Genomic DNA, 18,862 nt, shown 5'->3' on the forward strand with positions numbered 1-18,862 from the left:
CGTATGTTATTCCCACGGTAGGGATTACCTTCCCCTGTCCTTTCATTAGGACGATATTAGAGATGATAGATGGCTGAGCGAGCCTCCAGGGGGACTCCACCTGCGCTGTGCTTAAAGATCGCGCAGTCTTCTTGAAAATAGCATATTCCTGGTAAAAAAAAAAAAAAAAAATTAAATAAGAATTAATTTCTATGATTTCCTGATGTTATTTTTTAATAAAAAAAAACTTTTTTTTTTTTAATTATCATCCAGGTATTCCATACTTATGAATTTTTGTAATATACTACATTACTTTATTCTCACTCCAAAACTGTCGTGCTGCAGGGAAGTTTCAATGACAAATTCATGCTCCTTTAATAGCTGCTTTTAACTGCTGCTCGTATAAAATATTCAATAATTCTGTGTACGGAAATTCCTCTTAGTATCATATTTGGGAGCAGAGTGTCTCTTACAAGAATATTTGAACAGTAGGATATTTAGTCTGTGGCTAGGACTTTCACCATCAAAGCTTCTCCGGTTCCCACCAGACTGAGCAGCAGTTGAAAGCAGCTTCTGGGCATCGAAACAACACTGTAGCATAGTGTTTGGGAGAGAAGGAACCAAAGCAAAGCAATGAACTATGCTACAAAAAGTCACAGCTTTGCAATGTCTGCAGAGGAATTAAAAATAAATTAAAAATAAAAAAGTTTAGTTACGGTTTATCATTCAGCACTATATTCAGTAGATCTGAGGGGGGGGGGGTGAAAGCTTATGCTTGCATTTATCAAAATTGTCTTATCTGTCATTGCCATACAAATCAAATTGAAGCTGATCTTTATGAAGGCTGCAAGGTGACTGGATGCCTAAAAAAAAAAAAAAAGTTTTTGTTTCCAACCCTTGGCACCTCCATCGATCAGCTGATTCATGATGCACTGGAAGTGGGACGGTTCCACATATTGTGAATGGTACAGCAAGCGCTTTTTTTCACATGTAGTACCATTCACGGCCACTATACAATGTATGGCGCTGTGCCACCTCGTGAATTGATCCCTTCAATCAGCTGATCGGAGGGTTCACCAGGAGTCAAATCTGCACTGATGTAAATGACATTGAAGCTCTTCCCTTAGGACAAGTCAGACAATTTTATTATTTGCTGTACATTTTTATTTTGCATTTTCAACAATCCACTAGTTTGATATTAACGATGTATTCTTGGGATAGGTCATCAATATCAGATCGCTGAGACTCTGACATCCTCACTGGTCAGCTGTTTTCAACTCCGATGACAGCCGGATGCACGGAGACCCTATTTTGACTTCACATTTCCACCATTACACAGAGGAGTGAAATATTAAGCATTACAACTACCTCTAATATTTTCTAGTCTAAGTTACTACAGGTACAAGGACACATTTCCAAAACCGAGGCACGGTGAAAGCATTGGCATATAATACAGGGGGCAGAACTCATGGCAGTATTATGAGGTGGTGGTGGATCGAGCTGCCCATAATACAAAACCGCAATATAAAGAGAATCCGTTGGGACGATTTTAATGCTGAAACTAGTAATACGTCTGTGTAGGTCATAATACAACGAGAAAAATGATACCTGTCTTGTGGTGATCCGATGTGCCAGCGCTGAGAAATCAAGCTTTAAAGCCACATGCAGATTAGCCTGGAAGTGTGTTGGGGGCGTGTCACTGTACTCCTATCAATCCTCCCCTAATGCACTTCCAGGCTAATTTGCATGAAACGTTAACATTTGATTTCTCAGCACCAGCACATCGGATTACGACAGGAAAAGTATCACTTTTCTCGTTGTATTAACAGCTATACAGCCATACCATTAGTTTAAGTAGTAAAATCGTCCTTTAAAAGTGTTTTTTTTGTGTATAATGATCCATGTTTCGATCAGGATGACTGCAGTTTTTCTGTGTTATAACAGATAATAAATCCAGATGTAGCTATGAGGACTGAGTATTCAAGACGTCGTAATACTGGCCAAACACAGCCGGATGCTACCAGATCTTAAGCAGACTGAAACGGTCACAGATTTGTGCAGTTTTCATCGGGCACTTCATCAGGTTTTAGAAATGTGTTTAATTTCCTCAATAATACACACGACTTACATAGATGTGATCAGGATGATGTAAAAGGATGGGAAAAAAAAGATGAAAAAATAAAGAGTCCAAGATGGAAAAGAAAAGTGAGAAATTGTTAAATAAAAGCACACGTACCAAAACGACACATTTACAACAGACGAACCTAAAGAGGATCGGTCAGCAGATTTCACACCCAGTAACTTCAAAGTGGATGACATTTCACCAAATCTCATCCACACGCTGGGTAGAAGATCATGCGGAAATTCAGCAGCGCTAGAGTTTTTATCTACACCACTATTTTTTTTGCATTTTTATTTTTTTCCACCTCTTTTTTCCAACAGCCATCTTTTTTTTTTTTTTGCTGTCGGCATGAGGGTTTTTTTTTTTTCTTTTTTTTGCATGACATTTTTCACTTTACCATTCAACGTATTAAAAAATAAAATCAAAATAAGAGTAAAATGATGAAAAAAAAAAAATAGCCATTCCACTGTTTCTTTTTTGCTTTTACAGGTCTGTGTGGCAGGAAAACGATTCTTCAGGTCAGTACAATTTTTCTATTTTACCATTTTTTTAAAAATTGAAAATTTTTGAAAAAAAAAAAAAGGTTTATGTCAGCAGGTTGTAAAACCCGTCAATTTTTCTTTTATTTTTCCTCATTGTCGATTCTGTAAGAGGGCTTATTTTTTTATGGCATAAACTGTACTCTTTATTTATGCTATTGTGGGATACATATGACTTTTTTTATTATTTTTTTTTATAATTTTTCATGTGAATTCTTGCAGAAACCAAGGTGTCTAAATGGAAAAATTATATTATATATATAAAATACATTTTATTTCTATAGCGCCAACATATTCCGCGGCACTTTACATTTCAGAGGGGACTTGCACAGACAATAGACATTACAGCATAACAATAATCACATAGATTATAACAGATACCAAGAGGAATGAGGGCCCTGCTCACAAGCTTACAATCTATGAGGAAAAAAAGGACACACGAAAGGTGGGTGGTAACAGTTGCCCTGATTGTATGGACCAGCCATACCGTTAAGTGTGTAACAGTACAGACGCAGAGGGCTAATGGATGCATAAAGCATGTGGGAACATGATGCGGGGAACCTGGGTATGGTAAAACTTTTGGCTGTGCCACACAGGGATAGATTAGGTTAATGTGTTGAGGCGATAGGCCAGTCTGAATAAATTTGTTTTCAGGGCACGCTTAAAATTTTGGGGATTGGGGACTAATCGTATTGACCTGGGAAGTGCATTCCAAAGAATTGGCGCAGCACATGTAAAGTCTTGTAGACAGGAGTGGGAGGTTCTGATTATTGAGGATGCTAAACTCAGGTCATCAGCAGAATGGAGGGTGCGGGTAGGATGGTATACTGAAACAAGGGAGGAGATGTAGGGTGGTGCTGAGCCATGGAGGGATTTGTGGGTGAGGGTAATACGTTTATACTGAATTCTGGAGTGGATGGGTAGCCAGTGTAATGACTGGCACAAGGTAGAGGCATCGGTGTAACGATTGGTGAGGAATATGATCCTGGCTGCAGCATTCAAGACAGATTGGAGAGGGGAGAGTTTGGTAAGAGGGAGACCAATTAGAAGAGAGTTACAATAGTCGAGAATAGAATGAATAAGAGAAACAGTAAGAATTTTTGCAGAGTCAAAAGTAAGAAAAGGTCGAATTCTAGAAATATTTTTGAGGTGCAGATGACAAGAGCGACCCAGTGATCGAATGTGGGGGGCAAAGGAAAGCTCAGAGTCAAGTATGACCCCAAGACAGCGTGCATGTTGCTGGGGAGTAATAGTGGAACCACACACAGAAATGGCAATGTCGCGTATAGGTACATTAGTAGAGGGAGGAAACACAAGGAGTTCAGTCTTTGACAGGTTCAGTTTCAGATATAGTGAGGACATGATGTTAGACACAGCGTTTAGACAATTGCCAGTGTTTTCTAGAAAGGCTGGCGTGATGTCAGGAGAAGAAGCGTATAATTGTGTGTCGTCAGCATAGAGATGGTACTGGAAACCAAATCTACTGATTGTTTGACCAATAGGGGCAGTGTACAAGGAGAAGAGGAGGGGGCCTAGAACCGATCCTTGAGGAACCCCAACAGTAAGGGGAAGGTGAGAGGAGGAGGAACCGGCAAAAGATACAGTAAAGGAGCGGTCAGAGAGATAGGAGGAAAACCAGGAGAGAACGGTGTCCTTGAGGCCAATGGAACGGAGCATAGTGAGGAGGAGCTGATGATCCACAGTGTCGAGTGCTGCAGAGAGAATTAGCATGGAGTAATGACCATTTGATTTAGCTGTTAGTAGATCATTAGAGACTTTAGTGAGGGCAGTTTCAGTAGAGTGTAAAGAGCGGAAACCGGATTGGAGAGGGTCGAGAAGAGAGTTATCAAAGAGATAGCGGATAAGACGGGAGTGGTCCAGGCGTTCCAGGAGTTTAGAGATGAAGGGAAGATTAGAGACAGGTCTATAGTTCGCGGCACAGTTTTGGTCGAGGGATGGTTTTTTAAGTAGTGGATGTATGATGGCATGCTTAAATGAGGAGGGAAAGATACCAGAAGAGAGAGAGAGGTTAAATATTTTAGTTAGGTGAGGGGTGACAGCAGGGGAAAGGGACTGGAGGAGATGTGACGGAAATGTGTCACTGGTGCAAGTGGTTGGGCGAGAAGATGCAAGGAGCCTGCTTACTACTTCTTCTGTGACTGGTTCAAAATCAGAGAGTGAGCTAGATGCAGTGGGGGAGGGAGGACAGTGCATGGTATGAGGTGATTGGGAGATAATTTCCTGTCGAATCTGGTCAATTTTTTCTTTGAAGTAATTGGCCAGATCGTCAGCTCGGAGCTCCGTGGTTGGGGCGTGTACTATTGGGTTGAGTAGAAAATGTAAAGTGTCAAAGAGACGTTTCGGGTTATTGGACAGTGAGGTGATGAGGGTGTTGAAATAGGTTTGTTTGGAGAGGTGAAGGACAGTGTTGTATGTTCTAAGCATAAACTTATAATGGATGAAATCTTCGTGTAGATTGGATTTTCTCCACAGACGTTCGGCGCACCTGGAGCACCGCTGCAGGAAACGTGTTTGCAGGGTGTGCCAGGGTTGTCGCCGTCTGTGTTGTGGTGTTCTATTTATAGGGGGTGCAAATTCATCCAGGGTATTTTGAAATGTTTCATTGTAATGCTTCAGTGCAGAATCAGGACATGAGAGGAAGGAGATAGGGGTGTTGTGAGTTCATTTTCCCCTTCATTACCGAGGCCCGAGGAACTCCCTCTTCTGGTAAAGAAAGGTAGTGAGCCTGATTGTCAAACACCTGAGGCTGATGATTGTGACTGGCTGAGTGGAGTTAAGGACTGGATATAATGCTGCCGACGCCCTTCTGCCCTGCGGGTGATTTCTCTGTGGGATCCTTGGAGACCAGTCTGAATTCCTGCTCCTCCAAAGCCAAGTTTGCTGCTCGGCCTTTTGCTTTTGTGCTTTGACTTTGTTTTTGCTTTGTTTTTCTGGATTTCTGCCATTCCCTGCTGGGGTGTGCTGAATTCATTTAGCTCTGTCTTCTGAAAATACCTGAGTGCTGATTCAGTTTTTGAAGCCTAGCTGCTTCAGGGCCTTTTTCATATCAGCTGGTTGGCATATGTCTTTGATAGGGTTTTGGCAGATTGCAGACAGCAGCCTTCCTGTCCTTTCCTATCTAGTAAGAACAATAGGTAGCAAGATGTGCTGGAAAAATTAGTCAACCGTATGTTCATAATGAATGTACTGGGGACCACAAACAAGATTCCAGCACATCATGGGACAGTGCAGGACACACTGTATGTATAACTATACCAACACCGAAAAAAACAGTGTAAAAAGTCCAATATAAACATAAAAATCACAATCTTTATTGTCAACAGATGAGGCACAATACAGCTAAAAAAGTGACACAAAAAATGGCAATGTATAGTGGGCCACAAATGTATAGATGGTATGTATATAGGTACAGCTATACATATATATTATATTTTATAAGCACCAAAAATTGAAAAGGCAAGTATAATATGTAGAAGGCCATCAAAAAGTAAAGGGAAAAATCCCTGGCTAGCCATGCAGAATGAAGATATTGCCCAAACATAGGTGGTAGAGTCACATACCTGTAGAGAAGTGTGGCACAATGTACACAGCCGTGCCCCATGGCCTTCTACATATTATACTTGCCTTTTCAATTTTTGGTGCTTATAAAATATAATATATATGTATAGCTGTACCTATATACATACCATCTATACATTTGTGGCCCACTATACATTGCCATTTTCTGTGTCACTTTTTTAGCTGTATTGTGCCTCATCTGTTGACAATAAAGATTGTGATTTTTATGTTTATATTGGACTTTTTACACTGTTTTTTTCCTTTCCTATCTAGGTAGTTTTGGGGCCCCGTCTTTGCTCAGTCTATCTTACTGTCTGTGTTAGTATTTTCATCTTGCTTCACCGTCATTATATGTTGGGGGCTGCCTATTGCTTTGGGGTCTGCTCTGGGGCAGTTTAGATTTCCCCTTTCTTTCTTTAGGCCTATGTATTTCTCCGGCTGTGATCGAGGGGTCTAGGGCATCGTAGGAACCCCCCACGGCTACTGCTAGTTGTGTCGATAGGTTCAGGGGTCTGCAATCTGATAGTTGCCAACTTCTCTGGTTTTCTGGACTTAGCTTGTATTTCTGCTTTTGCCTCCTACGGTGACTCATTCATAACATAGGGGCCAATGAAGACTGCAAGTTCTTCATAAGTTTCTGGGTGTTAATGGCCTGTATGTTTCTATAAGTATGGACAGTGGGGGTGACCTGAGCAGCCTGGCAGTTCTTGATAGAAAATGAAAGAAGATTGTGGTCAGAGAGCGGGGAGAGGGGAGTTTGTGAAATCATCCACTGCACAAAGCCGAGACAAGACCAAGTCTTCATGCGTTGGAGAATTATTAAGCTGCGAAAGGCCAAACGAGGAGGTTAGAGATAAAATGTGAGTAGCAGATGGTGAGAAGGGAGCAAAGGGGATGTTGAAATCTCCCATGATGAGGGTAGGGATGTCACAGGAGAGAAAATGTGGAAGCCAAGTGGCAAAATGATCCAGGAACTGATGGGAGGGGCCGGGAGGACGATACACCACCGCCACTCGCATGGAGAAGGGGGTTTAGAGTGTAGAGTGACGGCATGGACCTCAAAAGAAGGGAAAGACTAGTGAGAGTAGTTGAGGGATAACCTGAAAGGTACATTTTGGTGATAGGAGCAGACCAACGCCTCCACCTGCTCTACTGTCTGATCTTGGGGTATGAGAGAAGTGTAGTCCCCCGTATGCAAGAGCAGCAGCGGTAGTGTCTGACTGCTGGATCCAGGTTTCAGTAAGAGCCAGGAGCTTAAGAGAATTAGAAAGGAAAAAGTCATGAGTGAAGGAGAGTTTGTTACACACTGAGCAAGAATTCCAAAGTGCACAATTAAGAGAGACAGATGACATGCAGGGAATATTAATAAGATTAGAGGGGTTTCTGAGTGTAGCAGTTTGGGGGGGTTTGACTTTCTATAACATGGGGGACCAGGGTTGGGAGCAATGTCTCCTGCGACTAGGAGAAGGAGGATAGAAAGAGTGAGCAGATGGTTAGGTTAAGTGATTTGTGAGAGTGTCTCTTATGTTGAATGGTGGGACTGACTGGATCTGTGCAATTTAACAATGTGAAAAGAGCGTGAGTGCTATACATTGGAGAGGAAAGGAGCGGGGGGCCGATATGTATGGAGTGTAGAGAGTTAATGCCAGGGCGGTGGATGCGTGTGAATGCAGCGGCCAGGATATAAATTACACAAATGCATATGGTATATATTTGTTGTACTCCAAATGTACAGGGAGTAGATGTATATAAATGTCTTGCCTGTCTTGCCCTGTCTAACCGCCATGTTACAACTGACAGTACTTTGATACATGTACTTCGATAAAGTGTGCATAAATGCCCCCTGCATAAATGCATAAATGCTCCCCCAAGCTATGTCTGAATATATAGGAGGCTAAGATTTTTTTTTTTTGCTCTCTCTCTTCTCGTTAATCAATCAAACTAAATTGAGACAGCAGGACCCAATAAAATGCTGTGGTCAGATAAACAGATGCCCAGCACTACATGGATCATAAAGCACATTGAAAAGTTTCTTGACCTCACAACATAAGGGGACAAGCAGAGTAAGTTGAAATAACTATATACCAGATATAAGCTTGCGTAGTTGAAAACACATATATAGCATTCAGGATTAACTGCTTGCTGACATTGAATGGAGTGGAGAAACACAGTTGATTCAGAGCAGAGATTGAAAGAGCTGGTTACCAGATATAAGCTATATATATATACACACACACATTATATTTCCAGTGGTTTGGGAAAAGTAGTGTGATTTTAAATGTTAGGTGTTTTTTTTTTTATTATTTATTTTTTCTTACATATTTTTTGGTCCCCTTAGGGGCACTTGAATCTGCATTTGCACACTATGCAGCAATAGATTAGTATTTCGGTATATTGTCAATTTTGGGGATCTCCGCACAGGACTATACTAGGGACTGCTCACCTGTCGAGATCCGGTGGAGTTCAGTTGCTGCGGCAGGGAATGTTTCCGAGCTCCACATGGAAATTTATCGCCTTTATCAATATAGAAGTCTCCATTACCCACCGCCAGCTCATCGTCCTCACCCACCGACTCCAGACGGCTGCCGCTCCCTTCGAAAAAGCAAGATACGTTCCATATTATTGCAGGTCATCACACACATGGTAATTCTCAGGGATCCGATAAAACTAAAATACTCAGTGGAATACCCCACGGTTACAGCATGTAAACCTCTCACAGGAATCTGGAAGGTTTTATGGCTGATGCAAATATCAGCACAACTGATGAAGATGATATATGGTGATGACTCCACAAAAGGATGTTGATGTAGATTTTCAGGCAACTAATATTTGTTTTGCTTTTGCAGCTGCTTCTTGGCATTAAGTGTGGCTGCTCATTCTCCTGTTAATCTGTATAGGCAACAATTCTCTTGGCAATTGTTAAACGGGCATTAAAGGGTTATTCCCATCTTAGCAACTCGTGGCTGAGATGAGAATGTGTGTGTCTATACATCGGTAACTTAGCAGAGCCGGCCTCGCTATGAACTTTCCTTAACGCCCACAAAAGTTAATGATAGTTCCAGAAACTGTGTATATGAGCCACCGGGGTAACCAGACATTACTTCCTCCTGAATCTTCCCCCATCACCTGTGACTGATATTATTGAGATGTGGAAGGAACCGCAACAACTCAGCCACGGAGTGGAGACCCTGTAACGTTAAAGAGCGGGGGACCGAGTGCTGAGGAGCAGAGGGCAGAAAAGTCACCACCACACCTCCTCTGGTATATCATGAGCACAAACACTGCTCCCCTGCCGGGAGCTTCATGGCCCAACAGTTGCATACAGCCGTACATCACCAAGCACAATTCCAAGCGTCAGATGGAGTGGTGTAAAGCCGCCACCACTGGACGTGTTCTGCGCAGTGACGGATCACACTTCTTTATCTGGCGTCTGATGGAGGAGTCTGGGTTTAGTGATTCCAGAGGAACATTACCCCCTGACTGCATTCTGCCCGCTGTACAGTTTGGGGTAGACTCTTTTTTGTTCCTCATGACTGTGTCCAGGGCACAAGCTCCAGACATGGCGCGAGGAGTTTGGTGCGAAAAAGCATGAGCGGCCGCACAGAGCCCAGACATCAGCCTCATCCAACTCCTATAATGGAGATTGTGAGCCCAGCCTCCCCCCAACATCAGGGTCTGACCCCACAAATACTGTTCTGGGTGAAGGAGCAAAAATTCCCAGAAGAATCCTTCCCAGAAGAGTGGGAGCCGTTACATCTGCTAAATGGCCAACTCCATATTAATGTCTATGTATGCAGGCGAGGAGGCCAAAAAAGATCCTAGAAGGGGAATGTGGAGGGGGCACATACTTTTCTCCATACTGTGCATATTGTACTGTATACCTTGTGATCTACTTCGGTACTTGAGAAGACTATTTCCTAAGGTGGGACTCCTGCAGAGACCTTTGGTGTCATCCACCGATGCTTCTTGAAAGTTGTCAGTCTCAGGAACCTTCAAGTGGAAGAAATAGATTGAGAAGATCAGAAATAATGAACGGTGTGAGAAAACTAATGAATATTTCACCAGATTTATAAAAAGACCAGTGCGATAATGTAGTTGCGGATTCTTCACAAAGTAAGAAGAACTTCTACAATATTGTTATGGTTACGATTGCTGGGGGTCCGATCACTGGGACACCACCAATCCTGAGAATGCAGCTCTGAAATGCCCCGTTACAATGGAGCAGTGGTCATTTTCTTCACTGTCTACGGGACGGTGACACAGCCGAGCGCTAATTTTTCGGAATCTCAAGAAGGTATCTAGACTTATTTTTGGAGTTTTCAGGATCGGTGGAGCCCATAGATGTTGGACCACCAGCATGGGTAGGTGGTAATTTTCCCAGCCTTCTAGACTCAATGGTAGACATGAAAAAGACTAAAAGGGTTGGTTTGTTTTTTTCATTTTCCGGTTTATGGAAGGAATTGAATTTTATAGACTGGTGATAAAATGATTTCATGATTTTCATTACCCTAGTGACACACTGAAATGACTAAGTTTTCCTTGAGAAAAAAAAATCAATTTCTCGGTCTGTGAATGACATTATTTTAACACCTCCAGTCTCCTAAGTGAATAAATCTGCAGGGTAGATTCGTTACAGAGCTACTCCCAGTATAGTAAAGAAGTATTCTCCAATGATAAAGGCTGGCACCAAACCAATACATACATTTACCGATAAAGGAAAACTAAGGGATAAGGCAATCATGAAAAGTGTTCTTTCTACTGTCAGTGGTATTATCCTGCCTATCTAATGTCCTGCAGTACAAACAAACAAACAGTAAATCAGTGATTGTACCTGTACTCATGGTGGAATGATTGTTCTCTCCACAACTAGAAATACTTGTGGGCCATTATTAGTAATACTAAACAGTGGCAGTGGTATTATCCTGCCTATCTAATTTCCAACAGTACAGCAGTACTGTGATAGAGTAATTGCAACTACAAAGACTTGTGTGCCATTACTATTGATATTGCACAGTAGCGGTGGTCAGGGCCGCCATCAGGGCATTACTGCCCTTACTGGCGTATAGGGCCCGATAAGCAGAGGCCTCTGTTCTGCTCATCGGACCTCAGCGGCAGGATTCTGCCGTCTCAGTAACCGCCCGTGCGTCTGAGGACGTATAGGCAGTAAAAATTTGTTGCCACAGTTTACAGTCGCCGGCCAATGACAAGCTGACGTCAGCGGGCACGTTGCCAGCGTATGACGTCACTGTCATACGCCAGAAAGACGCTGCGCGCCTCAGATGCATCGACCAGAGGACACCGCTGGAGCTCGGCCAGGTGAGGAGAAACTTTTTTTTTTTTTTTTTTTTTTATAAAGCAGCGGTATGGGGGTGCATTATACTGCCACGGGGCTGCATTATACTGCTACGGGGCTGAATTATACTATTACGGATGACTATGAGGGCAATATGGAGAGACATGAGGCAGAATGAGTGGACACGTGGGGTTCAGAATATGGGATATTATTACTGTAGGGGCTAATTAAAGGATATTATTTTTGAGAATACTATTTTCAGTGTGGGGAGGAAAGGTCCTGCTACTGGGCAAGGTGACACGATCGCTTTTTTCTTCATCTGGCATAGTATAGAGGTTGGGGAAAAATTGGGGAATGTTCTCTAGATAACTGTGTTCTTTTCTGCAGAGACGAGTCCTGGCTGGAAGAATTGATGGCGGTCTGTACTGGATGAAGATAAAGGACTTCAACTAGAGATGTCACTGGTCAGTCAGTGTGTTACCTGTACACTTACACTATCTACTGTATAGAGAGCTCCTGTGTATAATGTCACCGGTGAGCACTGTATTACTTGTACACGGACACTGTATACCAAGTACATATCTCCTGTGTATAATGGCACTTCTGGTGATATTAGTATTGTGTTTTTTTATTCATGATCAGTATTGTATTATTCGGTCACTATGTGGTGGTAATATGTGATCTGGTCATGGTGTGGTGGTATTTGTTCCTTGTATATGTTATTATTCGGTCACTGTGGTGGTAATATATGATCTGGTCATGGCTTGATGGCATTTGTTCCTTGTATGTGGTATTATTGTTCACCATGTGGTGCTAATATGTGGTCTGGTCAGGGTGTGTCGGTTTTTGTTATTTGTGTGTAGTATTATTTGATCACTATATGGTGATAATATGTTGTCTGGTCATGGTGCGGTGGCATTTGTCCCTTGTGATAATATTGGTCATGTTAAAAATAAATAACAATATACCTAAATTGTATTGGATATTTTAACATATGTTTAGTAAGTTCCAGTAGAGTAGGGCCTGGCCAAAAGAATCGTGGTTTAGAATTAGAAAACTCTTTTGGCCGAAACAAAAGCTGCTGGCTATATACAGTATGTGGTGATGGGAACCGTAAATGGGTGATTGGTGAGGATGTGGTGCAGAAGTCGAGTTTTTCCAAGAGAGGGTGGTGGGACTGTGGAAGGTTCAAGGGGTGAAGGTGAGGCTTGGGTGGAGCCTGGGTGAAGTTTCAAGTAGGCCCCGAAAATATTGCCAGTATGGGGCCCCGAAATTCCTAGCGGCAGCCCTGGTGGTGGTATTATTCTGCCTATGTGGTCTCCTGCAGTACAGCACAACTGTGTAACATTGATTGTAACTAGAAAGGCTTGTGTGCCATTAATATTACGCAGTGGCCATGGTATTATCCTGCCCATCTAGTCTCCTACAGCACAGCAGAACTGTTATTCTGTGACTATCTAGAAATGCTCGTGGGCCATTACTAGTGACACTTTACAGTGGCAGCACATTCTGCTTTGCATTTCGGCACTGCGGTAGCAGCAAGACAGAGAGGAAAAAGGAAGAGAGATAAACACGGGAAGAAAAGGGGTTTGTTGGCCTTAGGGGTAACATCAACTTCAAAGGTAGTTGCATTTTCAGTAGCAAGATAATATCTAAGCGGGCATTTACTAGACCAAGGTGGGATCTAACAGCTTCTACCAGTCAATGTACAATAGGGACTGTTGGTTTTTTCCAATCCTAACCCGAGTCCTCTCAGACGACGCACTGCAACTGCCTGCCCTACATATACACAACACATGGGCAAGGACAAGGTGGATGCTGCACTGCACCAAATCACTGCAACTCCGGCCTAAGACCTCCACACCGACTGCCCTACTCAGGATCCTCAGACCTCCCAGTCCACCAATTTTTCTTCCAGCGGCTCTACTCAGCTCCCACATCTCTCTGTCTCTACCTGTAGCCAACTGACAATCTCATGGTAGCGGCACTTGGGTCTAATGACTAAGCATCCCCACAGCAGGCCCATCTGGTGTTACACCCGGGGTACTCCACCAACCTCTTGCATCTACTTCTCCTAAAAACTGGTGGCCGTTGATACGGTCAGGGCTCGGCACACAGTGGCACACCGGCCCTTTACAACATATCTGCCACGGATGCACATACAACTATGGGGCCAGCAAGCAAGACAATTATATTTTCAAGGGAGACCCATACAATTCACAGAAAAAAGGAATACAAGCACAATACAGGAGACTATCATCATGTGAAGAGCACCAGGAAAATTCACCGGTGTGCCCAAAGTGATACAAGTGTCAAGTTTCTACGTCACATTAAAAAGAACAAAAAAAATGCAACCACCCTATAAAAATATGCTAAACATGTTAAAAAAAAATTATAATTTATGTTTTTCGATTCACTTTAATAATAATCGACTGAAGTCAGCATCATTTCCCTGCAGTCGGCCGTCTGGCTTTGCCGATGCGTCCTTCACTGGAACGACCTGTCTGTTCTCCGCTGCGATGATGAAGATAAATGGACGCTCGTGATAGGATTTACACCACATTCTAACAAATACAAATATCCAGCACTGGTCTGCAAATCATCAACCTCTCCTCCTCTTCCCAGTGACCCCACGGGTCTTGTTGACCAAACTCCCAGGAACCTGACGCTTCTTTCCTCTTCTATTCAAAGCTTGTCCTGCCAATGTGCCGAGAAGCCTCGTCCCCGGTGGTTGTCAGGACACACCCTGGAGTGTCGCTGCGGCCGATGATGTGAGAATTCTGTACGGTCACTGACCCAACTGCAGCCCTAGAAATGCTTCAGTGGCCAAATGTTTACAAGGAGGCAGAAAACATCTCTAGGATGGATTCATCATTTCTGAAATCCAATGTTTTATGCACGTTTTTGAGTAATCATAGTCTACTTTTTAACGGCATTTTTTTTTTTTTACCTAAAATGGGGCGACAACTGTTATTGCCACCATTATGGGTAACCATGGGTTGTCAGACAACTTTCCCAAAAATTGGGTGTTGCCGTTTAGGAGGTAAGATGGCAACAACCTGTAGAATTTTATTTTTATATAGTTTTAGGAGCTCAAATCAGAAGTGAATCCAGGAGAAAGGGAAAAGTGTAAATCCTTCCTGTATATGTCCATTTCAATTTGAAGCTCGGACTCAGAAAACGGCAACAAAAATTACTAAATCTACCAAAAAAAACTGCAAGCGCAAGCGTGATTCCAGGCCTAAGACTTTGCTCACCATTTACAATGGGGGCTAAATGCTCCAGCCTCGACACGCCCTGACAGTTTTTATTTACATATTCTGAATTAATTTCCCATCATAAATATGCTACAGTATGAAAGCTGCGACTTGTCAAGTTACCGACAGAAATGCAGAGTCACTTCCAATTAAAGTGGATGGGTAATAAGTAAATAGCTGGATGAGCCTCTCAGTCATCTCCCAATTTTCCACTCAAATTATTGTGAAATGATCATGTCTCCACTGCATCAGCACTAACGGTCATGTCTCCACTGCATCAGCACTAACGGTCATGTCTCCACTGCATCAGCACTAACGGTCATGTCTCCACTGCATCAGCACTAACGGTCATGTCTCCACTGCATCAGCACTAACGGTCATGTCTCCACTGCATCAGCACTAACGGTCATGTCTCCGCTTCTCAGCACTAACGGTCATGTCTCCGCTTCTCAGCACTAACGGTCATGTCTCCGCTTCTCAGCACTAACGGTCATGTCTCCGCTTCTCAGCACTAACGGTCATGTCTCCGCTTCTCAGCACTAACGGTCATGTCTCCGCTTCTCAGCACTAACGGTCATGTCTCCGCTTCTCAGCACTAACGGTCATGTCTCCGCTTCTCAGCACTAACGGTCATGTCTCCGCTTCTCAGCACTAACGGTCATGTCTCCGCTTCTCAGCACTAACGGTCATGTCTCCGCTTCTCAGCACTAACGGTCATGTCTCCGCTTCTCAGCACTAACGGTCATGTCTCCGCTTCTCAGCACTAACGGTCATGTCTCCGCTTCTCAGCACTAACGGTCATGTCTCCGCTTCTCAGCACTAACGGTCATGTCTCCGCTTCTCAGCACTAACGGTCATGTCTCCGCTTCTCAGCACTAACGGTCATGTCTCCGCTTCTCAGCACTAACGGTCATGTCTCCGCTTCTCAGCACTAACGGTCATGTCTCCGCTTCTCAGCACTAACGGTCATGTCTCCCCTTCTCAACACTTGTGGTCACTTTTCAGCACTAGTGGCCACTTCTCCACTGCTCTGCTCGTGGCCAAGTCTCCACTTCTCAGCACTTGTGATCACGTTCCAGATTCTCGGCACTAGTGAACATTTCTTGGCACTATTGCTCACGTCTCCAGTGCTTGGCATTGGTGGCCATGTCTGAATTTTCTGGCACTTGAGCCCACTTTTCAGCACCAGTGGCCACTTGTTCATTTCTCGGCACTATTGCTCACGTCTACAGTGCTTGGCATATGTGGCTGGGTCTCCATTTTCTGGCACTTGCGGCCACTTTTTAGCACTAGTGGTCATGTCTTCACTTCACGGCACTAGTGGCCACTTCTCAGCCCTCATTGCCACATCTCCACGTCTCTGCACTTGTAGTCACTTCTCCACTGGCAGCATGAAATAATCATCTTAGCATTTGGAACCTCCACTTACTTCTATGGCAAACCAAACTGAGAATGATAACCCCCTTTAAAAACTCTTTTCATAAAATGTTGGCATAAGAGAATAAATTATGAAAACCCCCCCAAAAAAAATCTACAAAAATGCATCTCCCTCACTAACACTTATATGGGATAAATACATAGAGTATCTACTAGAATAAACCAAGTTCCCCCACCCCAACATCTGTCTGTTCAGACCAATACTCCTATAAATGTCTAGACAGACACATCGAGGGCAATAAGGGACAAGTGGAATTTCGGCAGACATCTACACCTGCAAAGAAGCCAGGAAGGATGGACAACCATGGATTTGGCACCGGCCCTTGTCTATTTCAATGAATGGGGCCATTTTTTTTTTTTATGACGATGTTATAGTATTTTCCATTGGAAATTTTTCGCATTTTTCAGCCAGGTGCTATCCTCCAGGGGCTGAGGCGACACTTGAAGAGCTAATTTCAAATACTCAATCCATGGGAAAGTCTAGGAGACATCTAGCTCCAGCCGAGCGCTTTCCCATTTCACGGCACGATTGCAGAATTTGGCAGCTCTGTAATAAACTCTTATTAAGACCCCCAGACACTTGGGGCTGCTCGCCATTATCCGCCCTGAACATATGATCTCAATTTAATATTGCAGAACATTAGCAGTTCTGGTTGAGGAGGTTGTGACAGATTTCAGGACCCAGAAGTGGAGCTAAGAGACCTCGCTAATTGGCCGTGATCATGCATATACATACAAGTCAGCGGTGTCGGGGAGGGGGGGGGATTACGGGGCCTCCGCGGAGGAACATTTAATTAGAGCACTAACGTTATGGATCTACTACTGAATGGGAAGAACATTTGCCAATAAATTTCAGGTTAAATTCCAAATTATGATCAGCCTGGAAATTCCATGACCACAGCATGAATGCATACATTGAAATCTATTCCGCAGATGTGGGATCAGTAAATCCTTCCCTGGCAAATATATGAGCTCTCAGCTCATAGCAAACCGGACGACCAACCCAAATTATGTGAAGGAAGTGGATAATGCATTAAAGAAACCACAAAAATTCTGTTTATATATTTCAGAAATTTTTTATATTTTTTTTTTGGGGGGGGGGGGGAGATTTAAAGGGATATTCCAGTTTCGGCAAATAATGATTCATGATGGGCAGGAAGGCTGTAGGTGAGCGAAGCTTCAGAAGCACTGCCACTGTACACTCACATAAGGCTATGATTATATCAAGCTTTTTGACTGTGTCTGACGTGCACGCATGCACAAAATGTGGCGGCAGAGGTCTATTGGCCAAAAAAAAAAGTGTTGGGTATGGAACAGCATCTTAGACCATGTTCACACAAAAAACAATGGAGGCAGCTGTTAAAACGGACATCCAAAAAAAGAAGAGAACCATGAATATGACAAACAATTTTATTAAACAGTAAAAATATTTAAAAGAGCTACCAATAATTTTCAAACAAACATATACCCCTAGGGGGCAGCATCAACTATAGCCTATATAGATTTGCAATATAGTCTTTGTATTATAATAATATCGCTCATTAAACATCAGAATAGCTTAGTTACTCACCGATAACGGTGTTTCTCGGAACCCATGACAGCACCACGGAGAGAGGGGATCCGCCCTTCAGGGACAGGAACCTACAGAAAAAGGGCGGTACCTCTCCTCCGCCTTCAGTTGGTTACAGAGCATCAGAGGGTCTCCAGGTTAGTTAGACAACAGAAATACATACACAATATTATAATACTGCTTACTTATCAAAGCACCGTGCCTAAACACTCTACTAACAATAACACGTGCTCACCATACTCGTGAAGGGGAGGGGAATAAGCGGGTGCTGTCATGGGTTCCGAGAAACACCGTTATCGGTGAGTAACTAAGCTATTCTCTCTCACCCATGACAGCACCACGGAGAGAATTTCAGAGATTGGTAGCTTAGGGAGGGACCACCGCCTGAAGGACCCTTCTCCCGAAGGTCAGGTCAGATGTAGAGGCTAGATCTAATCTATAGTGCCTAAAAAGGGTCGAAGGTGATGACCAGGTGGCCGCCTTACAGATTTGTTCTATTGATACCTCAGATCTTTCAGCCCATGAGGTCGCCATTGCCCTTGTGGAATGAGCTCTCAGCCCTTCTGGGATGGTATTCCCGCTGGATGAATATGCCAGGGCAATCGCATCTCTTATCCACCTTGCCAGGGTACTCTTGGATGCTTTGAGCCCCTTCCGAGGACCCTGGAAACATACAAGAGAGAGCCTTCCTTCCTACACTTTTTGGTGGCCTCTAAGTACTGTACTAGGCACCTTTTAACATCTAAAGTGTGGAACTTTTCTTCCCCCTTATTTTTTGGATTTGGGCAGAAGGACGGAAGGACTACCTCCTGGGACCTGTGAAAATGTGATGACACTTTGGGCAAATAGGCTGGGTCAGGTTTTAAGATAACTCTATCCTCTAGAATTTTTGTGAAAGGAGGCCCCGCTGACAAGGCTTGAATATCGCTCACTCTTCGGGCTGATGTTAGTGCCACCAGAAGCACCGTTTTAAGAGATAGGATTTTTAGGGGTGCCGAGTGAATTGGTTCAAACGGAGGGCCTGTCAGTGTTGAAAGTACAAGATTCAGGTCCCATGATGGTAATCTTTGACTGGCTATTGGCCTC

At 43.4% G+C, this 18,862-nt stretch overlaps 1 protein-coding gene across 6 annotated transcripts in view; it reads right to left on the reverse strand.

The window, feature by feature from the left end:
• The window catches only part of PDZD2 (PDZ domain containing 2), a 328,957-nt gene that overhangs the window by 78,193 nt on the left and 231,902 nt on the right, over positions 1–18,862 (reverse strand). For all 6 annotated transcript variants that reach the window (XM_073543881.1, XM_073543880.1, XM_073543885.1 and 3 more), the window contains 3 exons: positions 10,101–10,209; positions 8,663–8,811; positions 29–148 (listed from right to left, as the gene is read on the reverse strand). In XM_073543881.1, the coding sequence (XP_073399982.1) occupies positions 29–148; positions 8,663–8,811; positions 10,101–10,209 (378 nt within the window). The remainder of the gene's footprint in view (positions 1–28; positions 149–8,662; positions 8,812–10,100; positions 10,210–18,862) is intronic.

Source organism: Dendrobates tinctorius, unplaced genomic scaffold, assembly GCF_039654945.1.
Source record: "Dendrobates tinctorius isolate UK_male_01 unplaced genomic scaffold, ASM3965494v1 ptg000135l, whole genome shotgun sequence".
NCBI classification, from domain to species: domain Eukaryota; kingdom Metazoa; phylum Chordata; class Amphibia; order Anura; family Dendrobatidae; genus Dendrobates; species Dendrobates tinctorius.